This window comes from Phyllobates terribilis, unplaced genomic scaffold (genome assembly GCF_046119375.1).
Source record: "Phyllobates terribilis strain yellow unplaced genomic scaffold, ASM4611937v1 Scaffold_5__5_contigs__length_657084704, whole genome shotgun sequence".
Taxonomy (NCBI): Eukaryota; Metazoa; Chordata; class Amphibia; order Anura; family Dendrobatidae; genus Phyllobates; species Phyllobates terribilis.
Window position 1 is genome coordinate 359,422,292 of NW_027362765.1, and position 20,048 is coordinate 359,442,339.

The window sequence follows — 20,048 nt, forward strand, 5'->3', positions numbered from 1 at the left end:
CTCCCAGCTGCTTGCAGCGGAAGTACCCGCACAGGCAGCGCCGCTCCCCGACGAACAATCAGCGATATGGGCGGCAAATTTAAACCCGCTCTGCTGATTCGTCGCGGTCGCCGGCCGCGACCAATCAGCATTCTTGGCGCCAAATTTAAACCCCGCTCTGCTGATTAGTCGCAACCACCGGCCGTGATCAATCAGCGATATTGGCGCCAAATTTAAACCCCGCTATGCTGATTGGTCGCGACCGCCGGCCGTGACCAATCTGCGATATAGCCGCCAAATTTTAACACCGCCTTGCTGATTGGTCGCGGTTGCCGGCCTCGACCAATCAGCGATTTTGGCGCCAAATTTAAACACCGCTCTGCTGATTGCGCCCTGTCGGCCGCATACATATTCTAGAATACCCGATGCGTTAGAATCGGGCCACCATCTAGTATAGGATAACGTCTGAACTCAACATGTGAAATTCCTGACAAATTGATGACAAAAGACCTATAAGGATCTAAAGAAGATCTGAGGACCAATCATTCTGTCACTATAGATGGAGGTTATCGGTATCATCAGCTCTTGGTTACACCTGTCAAACTATCTACATTATTGAAGCATGAATATAAATCTTAGCCCAAGTGTTATCTCTTCCGTGACCACCTTAGATTAGAAAGCTGAAGTCCAAGTCCAACCTGAGGGTTTTATTGACTTTAGTTTCTAATAGGGGTTATCTCTACTTGATCACTATGTGCAAGGTCTTCTTCAGCCCAGAGTATACTGTATGTTAACCTTTGAACCAAGTTTGAGGCTGACAAGGAACACAAACTTTGTACTGAAGGCACAGAGGCCAACTTGAAATGTTTCCTCATTCTGGACTCCATATATATACAGGTGCATCTCACTAAATTAGAATATCATTAAAAAGTTAATTTATTTCAGTTCTTCAATACAAAAAGTAAAACTCCTATATTATATAGAGTCATTACACACAGAGTGATCTATTATATAGAGTCATTACACACAGAGGGATCTATTATATAGAGTCATTACACACAGAGGGATCTATTATATACAGTCATTACACACAGAGTGATCTATTATATAGAGTCATTACACACAGAGGGATCTATTATATAGAGTCATTACACACAGAGGGATCTATTATATAGAGTCATTACACACAGAGGGATCTATTATATAGAGTCGTTACACACAGAGGGATCTATTATATAGAGTCATTACACACAGAGGGATCTATTATATAGAGTCATTACACACAGAGGGATCTATTATATAGAGTCATTACACGCAGAGGGATCTATTATATAGAGTCATTACACGCAGAGGGATCTATTATATAGAGTCATTACACACAGAGGGATCTATTATAAAGAGTCATTACACACAGAGGGATCTATTATATAGAGTCATTACACAGAGGGATCTATTATATAGAGTCATTACACACAGAGTGATCTATTATATAGAGTCATTACACACAGAGGGATCTATTATATACAGTCATTACACACAGAGCGATCTATTATATAGAGTCATTACACGCAGAGGGATCTATTATATAGAGTCATTACACACATAGGGATCTATTATATAGAGTCATTACACACAGAGGGATCTATTATATAGAGTCATTACACACAGAGGGATCTATTATATAGAGTCATTACACACAGAGGGATCTATTCTATAGAGTCATTACACACAGAGGGATCTATTCTATAGAGTCATTACACACAGAGGGATCTATTATATAGAGTCATTACACACAGAGGGATCTATTTCATGAGTTTATTTCTGTTAATGTTGATGATTATGGCTTACAGCCAATGAAAACACAAAAGTCATTATCTCAGTAAATTAGAATAATTAACAATAAATACCTGCAAAGGCTTCCTTAGCGTTTACAAAGGTCCCTTAGTCTGTTTCAGTAGGCTCCACTATCATGGGGAAGACTGCTGACTTGACAGATGTCCAGAAGGCAGTCAATGACACACTCCACAAGGTCCCAGAGTCTGGAGGAAGAGTGGAGAGGCCACAATCCAAGCTGCTGGAGGTCTAGTGTGAAGGCTCCACAATCAGTGATGGTTTGGGGGGCCATGTCATCTGCTGGTGGAGGTCCACTTTGTTTTATCAAGACCAAATTCAGCGCCGCCGTCTACCAGGACATTTTACACCACTTCTTGCTTCCCTCTGCCCACAAGCTTTATGGAGATGGAAATGTCATTCTCCAGCAGGACTTGGCCCCTGTCCACACGGCCAAAAGTACCAATACCTGGTTTACACACAACAGTATCACTGTGCTTGATTGGCAGCAAACTCGCCTGACCTTAACCCCATAGAGAATCTATTATACAGAATCTATGGGGTATTGTCAAGAGGAAGATGAGACCCCAGACCCCACAATACAGACGAGCTGAAGGCTGCTATCAAAGCCACCTGGGCTTCCATAACACCTCAGCAGCCACAGGCTGATCGCCTCCATGCCACATTGCCGCATTGATGCAGTAATTGATGCAAAAGGAGCCCGACCAAGTATTGAGGGCATTTACTAAACATACATTTCAGTAGGCCAACTTTTCGGATTTTAAAAACATTTTTCAAGCTGTTGTTATAAAGTATTCTAATTTACTGAGATAATAACTTTTGTGTTTTCATTGACTGTAAGCCATAATCCTCAACATTAACAGAAATAAACACGTGAAATAGATCCCTCTGTGTGTAATGACTCTATATAATAGATCCCTCTGCGTGTAATGACTCTATATAATAGATCCCTCTGTGTGTAATGACTCTATATAATAGATCCCTCTGTGTGTAATGACTCTATATAATAGATCCCTCTGTGTAATGACTCTATATAATAGATCCCTCTGTGTGTAATGACTCTATATAATAGATCCCTCTGTGTGTAATGACTCTATATAATAGATCCCTCTGTGTGTAATGACTCTATATAATAGATCCCTCTGTGTAATGACTCTATATAATAGATCCCTCTGCGTGTAATGACTATATAATAGATCCCTCTGTGTGTAATGACTCTATATAATAGACCCCTCTGTGTGTAATGACTCTATATAATAGATCGCTCTGTGTGTAATGACTCTATATAATAGATCCCTCTGTGTGTAATGACTCTATATAATAGATCACTCTGTGTGTAATGACTCTATATAATAGATCCCTCTGTGTGTAATGACTCTATATAATAGATCCCTCTGTGTGTAATGACTCTATATAATAGATCCCTCTGTGTGTAATGACTCTATATAATAGATCCCTCTGTGTGTAATGACTCTATATAATAGATCCCTCTGTGTGTAATGACTCTATATAATAGATCCCTCTGTGTGTAATGACTCTATATAATAGATCCCTCTGTGTGTAATGACTCTATATAATAGATCCCTCTGTGTGTAATGACTATATAATAGATCCCTCTGTGTGTAATGACTCTATATAATAGATCCCTCTGTGTGTAATGACTCTATATAATAGATCCCTCTGTGTGTAATGACTCTATATAATATAGGAGTTGTATTGAAGAACTGAAATAAATTAACTTTTTGATGATATTCTAATTTAGTGAGATGCACTTGTATATATTTATGAAGACGAATAAGAACAAGGAGATCATCACAGATAACATGAATTCTACATTGAGACGACTGAAAACCCAAACGCAAGGCTGTACTTTCTGGGAGCTGAGGGATATTTCTTTAAATTTACTAAGATTTATCCTTCTCTTCAGAAGAATCTTTAAAGAAGACATCAATGGCTGGAGGAGAAAAAGACACAGGAGGAAAAGGAAACAATGTCAGAAATCGTAAATATTCAGACACAAGACCGGAACTTCTGGAAAACGCTGGACAAATGAGAACCAGGATCCAAAATGGACCCGAGGAGACATATGAACTGAAGTTTATGTTATACTGGACTCATAGAAGAGATGAAGAAGGAGATCAGCAACAAGTTGGATTAAAGACAATCACAGGTATCAGGACGTCCGAAGACCCAAAGTCAAGATAGGACGTTTGGGAGCAGAATCTTTCATGTGGGAACTGGGAGCCAAACTGGACATGAAGGCAATTGTTACCAGACTGAATCATTATCTTATTCCAGATCTATGAAAAGACCCGGCTCATTGGAAGAGACAATCATCAAAGAAGAGATGAAGAAGGAGACCAGCAGAAAAAAGGACGGAGACAATCACAAAATCATAAACACTTACTGAGAAACCTGAGGACACCAACACAAAATCGGAAATTCTGAAGAATCGGCATTTATCTTGGAATTGGGAGTGAAAATGGACCTTCTGGAACAAACGACTTAACTAAAGCTTTATCTTATTTGTTCTGGTATTATAAAGAGAAGAAACGGTTTTTTAAAGAAGATAATCATTGAGAAAGAGATGAAGTGTCGAGAGGAAGAGGAAATGCAGGAAAGCGATGGATGGACATAATCACCATAGTCATGGACAATCCACAGTGGGGTGAGAGTCAAGAGTCAGAACTAATGCCAAATATGACAGAAATAAAAAAGTTATTTTATTCTGGAATTAGTATTATGACCTGTTCAGTGGAGATTATAGTTTATAGAGGAAGATATGAAGAAGGAGAACAACAACAAGTTGGATTGGGACCATCACAGAAATCAGGAAGGAAGAAGAGCAAGAACAAGACAGGACATTCTGGAGAAACTATCAGGAGTCAAACCTGAAGGCAAATGTGACCGGACTGAAGTGTTATCTTACTGTGCTTGTATAAAACGTCCCAGCTCATTAGATAAGACAATTATGGAGGAAGACATGAGGGAGACCAACAACAAGGAGGACGGAGACAATCAGAAGAGTAAAGGAGAAGATCAAAGACACAAAAAAGGACATTTTGGAAAAACAGCGGTGATAGAAGAGCAAAACAAGCAACATAATAATAATAATAATAATAATAATAATAATAATAATAATAATATAGCATAAGATATTACCTGCGTCCCTATAGACTGCCTGTTCAGATCTATAGGAGGATGCACCGGCTTGGGCTTGGTGAGAACATAATAGAACGCTGTCAGTCCGATGGCTAAAATGGTGACAATCGCCGGTGTGGACAGCGGGGTGAACAGGAGACTCAGGCAGCAGCACATCTCGCCAGCCGAGAAACCTGAACCGCGAGAGACAAAGACACGGTGAACAACGTGCACCCACAGACCCCAACACTGCCAGAAGGAATGGGGGGCGCAGGGCCATGGGTACTCCCAGACTTTATCACACACCGAAAGCTTAGGTACAGTGGCTCAGCAGACAGTATCACACATGATAGGATTAGATACACGGCTCAACATTCAGTATCACACAAGATAGGATTAGATACACAGCTCAGCAGACAGTATCACACATGATAGGATTAGATACACGGCTCAGCATTCAGTATCACACAAGATAGGATTAGATACACAGCTCAGCAGACAGTATCACACAGGAGAGGATTAGATACACAGCTCAGCAGACAGTATCACACAGGATAGGATTAGATACACAGCTCAGCAGACAGTATCACACAGGATAGGATTAGATACACAGCTCAGCAGACAGTATCACACAGGATAGGATTAGATACACAGCTCAGCAGACAGTATCACACAGGATAGGATTAGATACACGGCTCAGCAGACAGTATCACACAGGAGAGGATTAGATACACAGCTCAGCAGACAGTATCACACAGGATAGGATTAGATACACAGCTCAGCAGACAGTATCACACAGGATAGGATTAGATACACGGCTCAGCAGACAGTATCACACAGGATAGGATTAGATACACGGTTCAGCAGACAGTATCACACAGGATAGGATTAGATACACGGCTCAGCAGACAGTATCACACAGGATAGGATTAGATACACGGCTCAGCACACAGTATCACACAGGAGAGGATTAGATACACAGCTCAGCAGACAGTATCACACAGGATAGGATTAGATACACGGTGCAGCAGACAGTATCACACAGGATAGGATTAGATACACAGCTCAGCAGAGAGTATCACACAGGATAGGATTAGATACACGGCTCAGCAGACAGTATCACACAGGAGAGGATTAGATACACGGCTCAGCAGACAGTATCACACAGGAGAGGATTAGATACACAGCTCAGCAGTCAGTATCACACAGGATAGGATTAGATACACGGCTCAGCAGACAGTATCACACAGGAGAGGATTAGATACATGGCTCAGCAGACAGTATCACACAGGAGAGGATTAGATACATGGCTCAGCAGTCAGTATCACACATGATAGGATTAGATACACGGTTCAGCAGACAGTATCACACATGAGTGGCTGAGATACACAGCTCAGCTGTCCCTGGAGGTCATGCTGTACTGACATTACCTGCTGGGGTAGTAAGTCTGATATGGACCCATGTGGTCGGGGGCTGAGGGCTGTGATTTTTGGCTTCCTGCTCAGCAGCATTACATGTCGGTATCAGCAGATGTTAGCACCTCGGCCATGTACATGTGCTGGTGACGTGTGTGGATGTTGCAGCGTGTGTGGACTTGCTGGACGGACGCTAGAAGCCAATTACAATGTGAAATTCCTCAGTGCTATTAATTTAATGAACAATGTATAAAGAATCAGCGAGTGCACTACATCCCGCTCCTCCTGCGCAGACTGCAGCAATTAAAACCTTTATAATCTGCTTTTATGTCCAGCTGTAATCAGGATGGACAGAGGACCCCCAAATCCAACTTGTTGCATCATTCCCAAGAAGACTTATGGCTGTACTAGCTCAAAAGGGGGCTTCTCCTCAATACTGAGCAAAGGGGCTGAATACTTATGACCATGTGATATTTCAGTTTTTCTTTTTTTAATAAATTTGCAAAAATTTCTACATTTCTGTTTTTTTCAGTGAAGATGGGGCACAGAGTGGACTTTAATGAGAAAAAAATGAGCTTTTTTAGAATTTACCAAATGGCTGCAATGAAACAAAGAGTGAAAAATGTAAAGGGGTCTGAATACTTTCCGCACCTACTGTATATTACAGCGGAAGGGAGCAGCTAACACCTGAGATGGACACTTAAAGGGTAACTGTCATATCAATATTACACAAGAAAAGAAGCAACGTTGTAATATATTGTCAGAGAAATCAGCTTCTTTCTCCAATTCTTTTCAATTCAGGGGTAAAAGCTGGAAGGTCTGTCGGCCATTACAGAGAGGTGACAGTTGGTGCTTTTAAAATTTTATGGAGGAGGGTGGAGCTAGAGGAGGTAGAGGAGGTAGACCTAGAGAAGGGAGGAGCCACAGTCAGACACAGTCAGAGGGGAGCAGCTAGAGGCAGGAGAAAAAACAGAGGGGAGGAGCTACAGGCAGAAACAGTCAGAGGGGAGGAGCTAGAGGCAAGCACAGACGGAGGGGAGGAACTAGAGGCAGAAACAGACAGAGGGGAGGAGCTAGAGGCATGAGAAAAAACAGAGGGGAGGAGCTACAGGTAGAAACAGAGGGGAAGAGCTACAGGTAGAAACAGAGGGGAAGAGCTAGAGGCAATAACAGACAGAGGGGAGGAGCTAGAGGCAGACACAGACATTCTTCTGTAACTTCCTCTGAAGCAAGAGTTACAGTTCTCCATAGAATTTTATCAGCACCAACTGTCATCTCCTATCGTAGTAATTTGAAGGGGTTATCCTGGACTTTAAAAGAAAAATATGTGCCTAAGTATTATCAGGCTGGTAGTTGCTATCCGCCTGCCTGTTGTGCCCGGCACCATTCTCCGCCGGCACAGAGCAGTCACAGACATCCGCTGACATCACGTCAACATAGGGGCGGTTTCTTTTCCTGTTGACAGGGCGGAACTACTGGGGTCAGGCTGATTGACAGCTGGCTCTGTGCTGCCTAATTGGGGGAAGCCAGCTGTCAATCAGCATGACCCCAGTAGTCCCGCCCTGTCAACAGGAAGAGAAACCGCGGCTATGTTGACAGGGAGCAGCTGAATCTCCGGCAGGAGCGGTCAATGACCGGAGCCGGGTGCAGCAGGCGGATAGTTGTCTCTGTTAGCGATTACAAGCCTGTTAGTGATTAGGAACATTTTTTTTTAACGTCTCGTATTATCCACTATAACATTCAGTCTACACTGAATTGAAAATTTTGAGTATGAAAAACCCGTCCTGGAAGAAGCCGATGTCTGTAATCAGGTTTATTATAAAGTTGCTAATTTTCATTTCTACTATTGATTTGAGAAATAAAGATTTGAATAATAACGGCGACTCTTTCATCCCAGGAGAGCGACCGCTGTCTGTGCGGAGAAATAATGGCTTCTGTTCTTCATCATGTGAGATCTACATCTCCTATCCATGATGTCAATGATGTGTGATACTGTCTGCTGAGCTGTGTATCTAATCCTCTCCTGTGTGATACTGTCTGCTGAGCCGTGTATCTAATCCTCTCCTGTGTGATACTGTCTGCTGAGCTGTGTATCTAATCCTCTCCTGTGTGATACTGTCTGCTGAGCCGTGTATCTAATCCTCTCCTGTGTGATACTGTCTGCTGAGCCGTGTATCTAATCCTATCCTGTGTGATACTGTCTGCTGAGCTGTGTATCTAATCCTATCCTGTGTGATACTGTCTGCTGAGCCGTGTATCTAATCCTCTCCTGTGTGATACTGTCTGCTGAGCCGTGTATCTAATCCTATCCTGTGTGATACTGTCTGCTGAGCTGTGTATCTAATCCTCTCCTGTGTGATACTGTCTGCTGAGCCGTGTATCTAATCCTCTCCTGTGTGATACTGTCTGCTGAGCTGTGTATCTAATCTTATCCTGTGTGATACAGTCTGCTGAGCTGTGTATCTAATCTTATCCTGTGTGATACTGTCTGCTGAGCTGTGTATCTAATCCTCTCCTGTGTGATACTGTCTGCTGAGCTGTGTATCTAATCCTGTCCTGTGTGATACAGTCTGCTGAGCTGTGTATCTAATCTTATCCTGTGTGATACTGTCTGCTGAGCTGTGTATCTAATCCTCTCCTGTGTGATACTGTCTGCTGAGCTGTGTATCTAATCCTGTCCTGTGTGATACTGTCTGCTGAGCCGTGTATCTAATCCTCTCCTGTGTGATACTGTCTGCTGAGCTGTGTATCTAATCCTCTCCTGTGTGATACTGTCTGCTGAGCTGTGTATCTAATCCTATCCTGTGTGATACTGTCTGCTGAGCCGTGTATCTAATCCTATCCTGTGTGATACTGTCTGCTGAGCTGTGTATCTAATCCTCTCCTGTGTGATACTGTCTGCTGAGCTGTGTATCTAATCCTATCCTGTGTGATACTGTCTGCTGAGCTGTGTATCTAATCCTGTCCTGTGTGATACTGTCTGCTGAGCCGTGTATCTAATCCTCTCCTGTGTGATACTGTCTGCTGAGCTGTGTATCTAATCCTCTCCTGTGTGATACTGTCTGCTGAGCTGTGTATCTAATCCTCTCCTGTGTGATACTGTCTGCTGAGCTGTGTATCTAATCCTATCCTGTGTGATACTGTCTGCTGAGCCGTGTATCTAATCCTCTCCTGTGTGATACTGTCTGCTGAGCTGTGTATCTAATCTTATCCTGTGTGATACTGTCTGCTGAGCTGTGTATCTAATCCTCTCCTGTGTGATACTGTCTGCTGAGCTGTGTATCTAATCCTATCCTGTGTGATACTGTCTGCTGAGCCGTGTATCTAATCCTATCCTGTGTGATACAGTCTGCTGAGCTGTGTATCTAATCCTCTCCTGTGTGATACTGTCTGCTGAGCTGTGTATCTAATCTTATCCTGTGTGATACAGTCTGCTGAGCTGTGTATCTAATCCTCTCCTGTGTGATACAGTCTGCTGAGCTGTGTATCTAATCTTATCCTGTGTGATACTGTCTGCTGAGCTGTGTATCTAATCCTCTCCTGTGTGATACTGTCTGCTGAGCTGTGTATCTAATCCTGTCCTGTGTGATACTGTCTGCTGAGCCGTGTATCTAATCCTATGTGATACAGTCTGCTGAGCCGTGTATCTAATCCTCTCCTGTGTGATACTGTCTGCTGAGCTGTATCTAATCCTCTCCTGTGTGATACTGTCTGCTGAGCTGTGTATCTAATCCTATCCTGTGTGATACTGTCTGCTGAGCCGTGTATCTAATCCTATCCTGTGTGATACTGTCTGCTGAGCCGTGTATCTAATCCTATGCTGTGTGATACTGTCTGCTGAGCCGTGTATCTAATCCTATCCTGTGTGATACAGTCTGCTGAGCCGTGTATCTAATCCTCTCCTGTGTGATACTGTCTGCTGAGCTGTATCTAATCCTCTCCTGTGTGATACTGTCTGCTGAGCTGTATCTAATCCTATCCTGTGTGATACTGTCTGCTGAGCCGTGTATCTAATCCTCTCCTGTGTGATACTGTCTGCTGAGCCGTGTATCTAATCCTATCCTGTGTGATACTGTCTGCTGAGCCGTGTATCTAATCCTATCCTGTGTGATACTATCTGCTGAGCCGTGTATCTAATCCTATCCTGTGTGATACTATCTGCTGAGCCGTGTATCTAATCCTATCCTGTGTGATACTGTCTGCTGAGCCGTGTATCTAATCCTATCCTGTGTGATACTATCTGCTGAGCCATGTATCTAATCCTATCCTGTGTGATACTGTCTGCTGAGCCGTGTATCTAATACTATCCTGTGTGATACTGTCTGCTGAGCCGTGTATCTAATCCTATTCTGTGTGATACTGTCTGCTGAGCCGTGTATCTAATCCTCTCCTGTGTGATACTGCCTGCTGAGCCATGTATCTAATCCTATCCTGTGTGATACTGTCTGCTGAGCCGTGTATCTAATCCTCTCCTGTGTGATACTGTCTGCTGAGCTGTGTATCTAATCCTATAGTGTGTGATACTGTCTGCTGAGCCGTGTATCTAATCCTATCCTGTGTGATACTGCCTGCTGAGCTGTGTATCTAATCCTATAGTGTGTGATCCTGTCTGCTGAGCCGTGTATCTAATCCTCTCCTGTGTGATACTGTCTGCTGAGCTGTGTATCTAATCCTATAGTGTGTGATACTGTCTGCTGAGCCGTGTATCTAATCCTATCCTGTGTGATACTGCCTGCTGAGCTGTGTATCTAATCCTATAGTGTGTGATACTGTCTGCTGAGCCGTGTATCTAATCCTATCCTGTGTGATACTGTCTGCTGAGCTGTGTATCTAATCCTATAGTGTGTGATCCTGTCTGCTGAGCCGTGTATCTAATCCTATCCTGTGTGATACTGCCTGCTGAGCTGTGTATCTAATCCTATAGTGTGTGATCCTGTCTGCTGAGCCGTGTATCTAATCCTATCCTGTGTGATACTGCCTGCTGAGCCATGTATCTAATCCTATCCTGTGTGATACTGTCTGCTGAGCTGTGTATCTAATCCTATAGTGTGTGATCCTGTCTGCTGAGCCGTGTATCTAATCCTATCCTGTGTGATACTATCTGCTGAGCCGTGTATCTAATCCTATCCTGTGTGATACTATCTGCTGAGCCGTGTATCTAATCCTATCCTGTGTGATACTGTCTGCTGAGCCGTGTATCTAATCCTATCCTGTGTGATACTATCTGCTGAGCCATGTATCTAATCCTATCCTGTGTGATACTGTCTGCTGAGCCGTGTATCTAATACTATCCTGTGTGATACTGTCTGCTGAGCCGTGTATCTAATCCTATCCTGTGTGATACTGTCTGCTGAGCCGTGTATCTAATCCTCTCCTGTGTGATACTGCCTGCTGAGCCATGTATCTAATCCTATCCTGTGTGATACTGTCTGCTGAGCCGTGTATCTAATCCTATCCTGTGTGATACTGTCTGCTGAGCTGTGTATCTAATCCTATAGTGTGTGATACTGTCTGCTGAGCTGTATCTAATCCTCTCCTGTGTGATACTGTCTGCTGAGCTGTGTATCTAATCCTATAGTGTGTGATACTGTCTGCTGAGCTGTGTATCTAATCCTATAGTGTGTGATCCTGTCTGCTGAGCCGTGTATCTAATCCTATCCTGTGTGATACTGCCTGCTGAGCTGTGTATCTAATCCTATAGTGTGTGATCCTGTCTGCTGAGCCGTGTATCTAATCCTATCCTGTGTGATACTGTCTGCTGAGCCATGTATCTAATCCTATCCTGTGTGATACTGTCTGCTGAGCTGTGTATCTAATCCTATAGTGTGTGATCCTGTCTGCTGAGCCGTGTATCTAATCCTATCCTGTGTGATACTGCCTGCTGAGCCATGTATCTAATCCTATCCTGTGTGATACTGTCTGCTGAGCCGTGTATCTAATCCTCTCCTGTGTGATACTGTCTGCTGAGCTGTGTATCTAATCCTATAGTGTGTGATACTGTCTGCTGAGCTGTGTATCTAATCCTATCCTGTGTGATACTGTCTGCTGAGCTGTGTATCTAATCCTATAGTGTGTGACCTGTCTGCTGAGCCGTGTATCTAATCCTATCCTGTGTGATACTGTCTGCTGAGCCGTGTATCTAATCCTCTCCTGTGAGATACTGTCTGCTGAGCCTTGTATCTAATCCCATCCTGTGTGATACTGTCTGCTGAGCTGTGTATCTGATCCTCTCCTGTGTGATACTGTCTGCTGAGCTGTGTATCTAATCCTCTCCTGTGTGATACTGTCTGCTGAGCCGTGTATCTAATCCTATCATGTGTGATACTGTCTGCTGAGCCGTGTATCTAATCCTATCCTATGTGATACTATCTGCTGAGCTGTATCTAATGCTATCATGTGTGATACTATCTGCTGAATTGTATCTAATCCTCTCCTGTGTGATACTATCTGCTGAAATGTATCTAATCCTATCATGTGTGATACTGTCTGCTGAGCTGTGTATCTAATCCTCTCCTGTGTGATACTATCTGCTGAATTGTATCTAATCCTATCATGTATGATACTGTCTGCTGAGCTGTGTATCTAATCCTCTCCTGTGTGATACTATCTGCTGAATTGTATCTAATCCTATCATGTATGATACTGTCTGCTGAGCTGTGTATCTAATCCTCTCCTGTGTGATACTATCTGCTGAATTGTATCTAATCCTATCATGTATGATACTGTCTACTGAGCTGTGTATCTAATCCTCTCCTGTGTGATACTATCTGCTGAAATGTATCTAATCCTATCATGTGTGATACTGTCTCCTGAGCTGTGTATCTAATCCTCTCCTGTGTGATACTATCTGCTGAATTGTATCTAATCCTCTCCTGTGTGATACTGTCTGCTGAGCTGTGTATCTAATCCTCTCCTGTGTGATACTATCTGCTGAATTGTATCTAATCCTATCCTGTGTGATACTGTCTGCTGAGCTGTGTATCTAATCCTCTCCTGTGTGATACTATCTGCTGAATTGTATCTAATCCTATCCTGTGTGATACTGTCTGCTGAGCCGTGTATCTAATCCTCTCCTGTGTGATATTGTCTGCTGCACCGTGTATCTAATCCTATCCTGTGTGATACTGTCTGCTGAGCCGTGTATCTAATCCTATCATGTATGATACTGTCTGCTGAGCTGTGTATCTAATCCTCTCCTGTGTGATACTATCTGCTGAATTGTATCTAATCCTATCATGTATGATACTGTCTACTGAGCTGTGTATCTAATCCTCTCCTGTGTGATACTATCTGCTGAAATGTATCTAATCCTATCATGTGTGATACTGTCTCCTGAGCTGTGTATCTAATCCTCTCCTGTGTGATACTGTCTGCTGAGCTGTATCTAATCCTCTCCTGTGTGATACTATCTGCTGAAATGTATCTAATCCTATCATGTGTGATACTGTCTCCTGAGCTGTGTATCTAATCCTCTCCTGTGTGATACTGTCTGCTGAGCCGTGTATCTAATCCTATCCTGTGTGATACTGTCTCCTGAGCTGTGTATCTAATCCTCTCCTGTGTGATACTGTCTGCTGAGCCGTGTATCTAATCCTATCCTGTGTGATACTGTCTGCTGAGCCGTGTATCTAATCCTCTCCTGTGTGATACTATCTGCTGAATTGTATCAAATCCTATCATGTGTGATACTGTCTGCTGAGCTGTGTATCTAATCCTCTCCTGTGTGATACTATCTGCTGAATTGTATCAAATCCTATCATGTGTGATACTGTCTGCTGAGCTGTGTATCTAATCCTCTCCTGTGTGATACTATCTGCTGAATTGTATCTAATCCTATCCTGTGTGATACTGTCTGCTGAGCTGTGTATCTAATCCTCTCCTGTGTGATACTGTCTGCTGAGCCGTGTATCTAATCCTATCCTGTGTGATACTGTCTGCTGAGCCGTGTATCTAATCCTCTCCTGTGTGATACTATCTGCTGAATTGTATCAAATCCTATCATGTGTGATACTGTCTGCTGAGCTGTGTATCTAATCCTCTCCTGTGTGATACTATCTGCTGAATTGTATCAAATCCTATCATGTGTGATACTGTCTGCTGAGCTGTGTATCTAATCCTCTCCTGTGTGATACTATCTGCTGAATTGTATCTAATCCTATCCTGTGTGATACTGTCTGCTGAGCCGTGCATCTAATCCTCTCCTGTGTGATACTATCTGCTGAATTGTATCTAATCCTATCCTGTGTGATACTGTCTGCTGAGCTGTGTATCTAATCCTCTCCTGTGTGATACTATCTGCTGAATTGTATCTAATCCTATCCTGTGTGATACTGTCTGCTGAGCCGTGCATCTAATCCTCTCCTGTGTGATACTGTCTGCTGCACTGTGTATCTAATCCTCTCCTGTGTGATACTGTCTGCTGAATTGTATCTAATCCTATCATGTGTGATACTGTCTGCTGAGCTGTGTATCTAATCCTCTCCTGTGTGATACTGTCTGCTGAGCTGTGTATCTAATCCTCTCCTGTGTGATACTATCTGCTGAATTGTATCTAATCCTATCATGTGTGATACTGTCTGCCGAGCTGTGTATCTAATCTTCTCCTGTGTGGTACCATCTGCTGAGCTGCATATCTAATCATATCATGTGTGATACTGTCTGCTGAGCTGTATCTAATCCTATCCTGTGTGATACTGCCTGCTGAGCTGTGTATCTAATCCTCTCCTGTGTGATACTGTCTGCGGAGCCATGTATCTAATCCTCTCCTGTCTAATACTGTCTGCTGAGCCGTGTATCTAATCCTATCCTGTGTGATACTGTCTGCTGAGCCGTGTATCTAATCCTCTCCTGTGTGATACTGTCTGCTGAGCTGTGTATCTAATCCTATCCTGTGTGATACTGTCTGCTGAGCTGTGTATCTAATCCTCTCCTGTGTGATACTGTCTGCTGAGCCCTGTATCTAATCCTCTCCTGTGTGATACTGTCTGCTGAGCCCTGTATCTAATCCTCTCCTGTGTGATACTGTCTGTGGAGCTGTGTATCTAATCCTATCCTGTGTGATACTGTCTGCTGAGCCGTGTATCTAATCCTATCCTGTGTGATACTGTCTGCTGAGCCCTGTATCTAATCCTCTCCTGTGTGATACCATCTGATGAGCCGTGTATCTAATCCTATCCTGTATGATACTGTCTGCTGAGCTGTGTATCTAATCCTCTCCTGTGTGATACTATCTGCTGAATTGTATCTAATCCTATCATGTATGATACTGTCTACTGAGCTGTGTATCTAATCCTCTCCTGTGTGATACTATCTGCTGAATTGTATCTAATCCTCTCCTGTGTGATACTGTCTGCTGAGCTGTGTATCTAATCCTCTCCTGTGTGATACTATCTGCTGAATTGTATCTAATCCTATCCTGTGTGATACTGTCTGCTGAGCTGTGTATCTAATCCTCTCCTGTGTGATACTATCTGCTGAATTGTATCTAATCCTATCCTGTGTGATACTGTCTGCTGAGCTGTGTATCTAATCCTATCCTGTGTGATACTGTCTGCTGAGCCGTGTATCTAATCCTCTCCTGTGTGATATTGTCTGCTGCACCGTGTATCTAATCCTATCCTGTGTGATACTGTCTGCTGAGCCGTGTATCTAATCCTATCATGTATGATACTGTCTGCTGAGCTGTGTATCTAATCCTCTCCTGTGTGATACTATCTGCTGAAATGTATCTAATCCTATCATGTGTGATACTGTCTCCTGAGCTGTGTATCTAATCCTCTCCTGTGTGATACTGTCTGCTGAGCTGTGTATCTAATCCTCTCCTGTGTGATACTATCTGCTGAAATGTATCTAATCCTATCATGTGTGATACTGTCTGCTGAGCCGTGTATCTAATCCTCTCCTGTGTGATACTGTCTGCTGAATTGTATCTAATCCTCTCCTGTGTGATACTGTCTGCTGAGCTGTGTATCTAATCCTCTCCTGTGTGATACTGTCTGCTGAGCTGTGTATCTAATCCTCTCCTGTGTGATACCATCTGCTGAATTGTATCTAATCCTATCATGTGTGATACTGTCTGCCGAGCTGTGTATCTAATCTTCTCCTGTGTGGTACCATCTGCTGAGCTGCATATCTAATCATATCATGTGTGATACTGTCTGCTGAGCTGTATCTAATCCTATCCTGTGTGATACTGCCTGCTGAGCTGTGTATCTAATCCTCTCCTGTGTGATACTGTCTGCTGAGCCATGTATCTAATCCTCTCCTGTCTAATACTGTCTGCTGAGCCGTGTATCTAATCCTATCCTGTGTGATACTGTCTGCTGAGCCGTGTATCTAATCCTCTCCTGTGTGATACTGTCTGCTGAGCTGTGTATCTAATCCTATCCTGTGTGATACTGTCTGCTGAGCTGTGTATCTAATCCTCTCCTGTGTGATACTGTCTGCTGAGCCCTGTATCTAATCCTCTCCTGTGTGATACTGTCTGCTGAGCCCTGTATCTAATCCACTCCTGTGTGATACTGTCTGTGGAGCTGTGTATCTAATCCTATCCTGTGTGATACTGTCTGCTGAGCTGTGTATCTAATCCTATCATGTGTGATACTGTCTGCTGAGCCGTGTATCTAATCCTATCCTGTGTGATACTGTCTGCTGAGCCCTGTATCTAATCCTCTCCTGTGTGATACCATCTGATGAGCCGTGTATCTAATCCTATCCTGTATGATACTGTCTGCTGAGCTGTGTATCTAATCCTCTCCTGTGTGATACTATCTGCTGAATTGTATCTAATCCTATCATGTATGATACTGTCTACTGAGCTGTGTATCTAATCCTCTCCTGTGTGATACTATCTGCTGAAATGTATCTAATCCTATCATGTGTGATACTGTCTCCTGAGCTGTGTATCTAATCCTCTCCTGTGTGATACTATCTGCTGAATTGTATCTAATCCTCTCCTGTGTGATACTGTCTGCTGAGCTGTGTATCTAATCCTATCCTGTGTGATACTGTCTGCTGAGCCCTGTATCTAATCCTATCCTGTGTGATACTGTCTGCTGAGCCGTGTATCTAATCCTATCCTGTGTGATACTGTCTGCTGAGCCCTGTATCTAATCCTCTCCTGTGTGATACCATCTGATGAGCCGTGTATCTAATCCTCTCCTGTGTGATACTGTCTGCTGAGCCGTGTATCTAATCCTATGCTGTGTGATACTGTCTGCTGAGCTGTGTATCTAATCCTCTCCTGTGTGATACTATCTGCTGAATTGTATCTAATCCTATCCTGTGTGATACTGTCTGCTGAGCTGTGTATCTAATCCTCTCCTGTGTGATACTATCTGCTGAATTGTATCTAATCCTATCCTGTGTGATACTGTCTTCTGAGCTGTGTATCTAATCCTCTCCTGTGTGATACTATCTGCTGAATTGTATCTAATCCTATCCTGTGTGATACTGTCTGCTGCACTGTGTATCTAATCCTCTCCTGTGTGATATTGTCTGCTGCACCGTGTATCTAATCCTATCCTGTGTGATACTGTCTGCTGAGCCGTGTATCTAATCCTATCATGTATGATACTGTCTGCTGAGCTGTGTATCTAATCCTCTCCTGTGTGATACTATCTGCTGAATTGTATCTAATCCTATCATGTATGATACTGTCTACTGAGCTGTGTATCTAATCCTCTCCTGTGTGATACTATCTGCTGAATTGTATCTAATCCTCTCCTGTGTGATACTGTCTGCTGAGCTGTGTATCTAATCCTCTCCTGTGTGATACTATCTGCTGAATTGTATCTAATCCTATCCTGTGTGATACTGTCTGCTGAGCTGTGTATCTAATCCTCTCCTGTGTGATACTATCTGCTGAATTGTATCTAATCCTATCCTGTGTGATACTGTCTGCTGAGCTGTGTATCTAATCCTATCCTGTGTGATACTGTCTGCTGAGCCGTGTATCTAATCCTCTCCTGTGTGATATTGTCTGCTGCACCGTGTATCTAATCCTATCCTGTGTGATACTGTCTGCTGAGCCGTGTATCTAATCCTATCATGTATGATACTGTCTGCTGAGCTGTGTATCTAATCCTCTCCTGTGTGATACTATCTGCTGAAATGTATCTAATCCTATCATGTGTGATACTGTCTCCTGAGCTGTGTATCTAATCCTCTCCTGTGTGATACTGTCTGCTGAGCTGTGTATCTAATCCTCTCCTGTGTGATACTATCTGCTGAAATGTATCTAATCCTATCATGTGTGATACTGTCTGCTGAGCCGTGTATCTAATCCTCTCCTGTGTGATACTGTCTGCTGAATTGTATCTAATCCTCTCCTGTGTGATACTGTCTGCTGAGCTGTGTATCTAATCCTCTCCTGTGTGATACTGTCTGCTGAGCTGTGTATCTAATCCTCTCCTGTGTGATACCATCTGCTGAATTGTATCTAATCCTATCATGTGTGATACTGTCTGCCGAGCTGTGTATCTAATCTTCTCCTGTGTGGTACCATCTGCTGAGCTGCATATCTAATCATATCATGTGTGATACTGTCTGCTGAGCTGTATCTAATCCTATCCTGTGTGATACTGCCTGCTGAGCTGTGTATCTAATCCTCTCCTGTGTGATACTGTCTGCTGAGCCATGTATCTAATCCTCTCCTGTCTAATACTGTCTGCTGAGCCGTGTATCTAATCCTATCCTGTGTGATACTGTCTGCTGAGCCGTGTATCTAATCCTCTCCTGTGTGATACTGTCTGCTGAGCTGTGTATCTAATCCTATCCTGTGTGATACTGTCTGCTGAGCTGTGTATCTAATCCTCTCCTGTGTGATACTGTCTGCTGAGCCCTGTATCTAATCCTCTCCTGTGTGATACTGTCTGCTGAGCCCTGTATCTAATCCACTCCTGTGTGATACTGTCTGTGGAGCTGTGTATCTAATCCTATCCTGTGTGATACTGTCTGCTGAGCTGTGTATCTAATCCTATCATGTGTGATACTGTCTGCTGAGCCGTGTATCTAATCCTATCCTGTGTGATACTGTCTGCTGAGCCCTGTATCTAATCCTCTCCTGTGTGATACCATCTGATGAGCCGTGTATCTAATCCTATCCTGTATGATACTGTCTGCTGAGCTGTGTATCTAATCCTCTCCTGTGTGATACTATCTGCTGAATTGTATCTAATCCTATCATGTATGATACTGTCTACTGAGCTGTGTATCTAATCCTCTCCTGTGTGATACTATCTGCTGAAATGTATCTAATCCTATCATGTGTGATACTGTCTCCTGAGCTGTGTATCTAATCCTCTCCTGTGTGATACTATCTGCTGAATTGTATCTAATCCTCTCCTGTGTGATACTGTCTGCTGAGCTGTGTATCTAATCCTATCCTGTGTGATACTGTCTGCTGAGCCCTGTATCTAATCCTATCCTGTGTGATACTGTCTGCTGAGCCGTGTATCTAATCCTATCCTGTGTGATACTGTCTGCTGAGCCCTGTATCTAATCCTCTCCTGTGTGATACCATCTGATGAGCCGTGTATCTAATCCTCTCCTGTGTGATACTGTCTGCTGAGCCGTGTATCTAATCCTATGCTGTGTGATACTGTCTGCTGAGCTGTGTATCTAATCCTCTCCTGTGTGATACTATCTGCTGAATTGTATCTA

General features: G+C 43.1%; 1 protein-coding gene across 1 annotated transcript in view; it reads right to left on the reverse strand.

Moving 5' to 3' along the window:
* The window catches only part of ACSL5 (acyl-CoA synthetase long chain family member 5), a 101,163-nt gene that overhangs the window by 71,981 nt on the left and 9,134 nt on the right, over positions 1 to 20,048 (reverse strand). Inside the window, exon 2 of the mRNA XM_073684730.1 lies at positions 4,993 to 5,165. Coding sequence (XP_073540831.1) covers positions 4,993 to 5,165 — 173 coding nt within the window. The remainder of the gene's footprint in view (positions 1 to 4,992; positions 5,166 to 20,048) is intronic.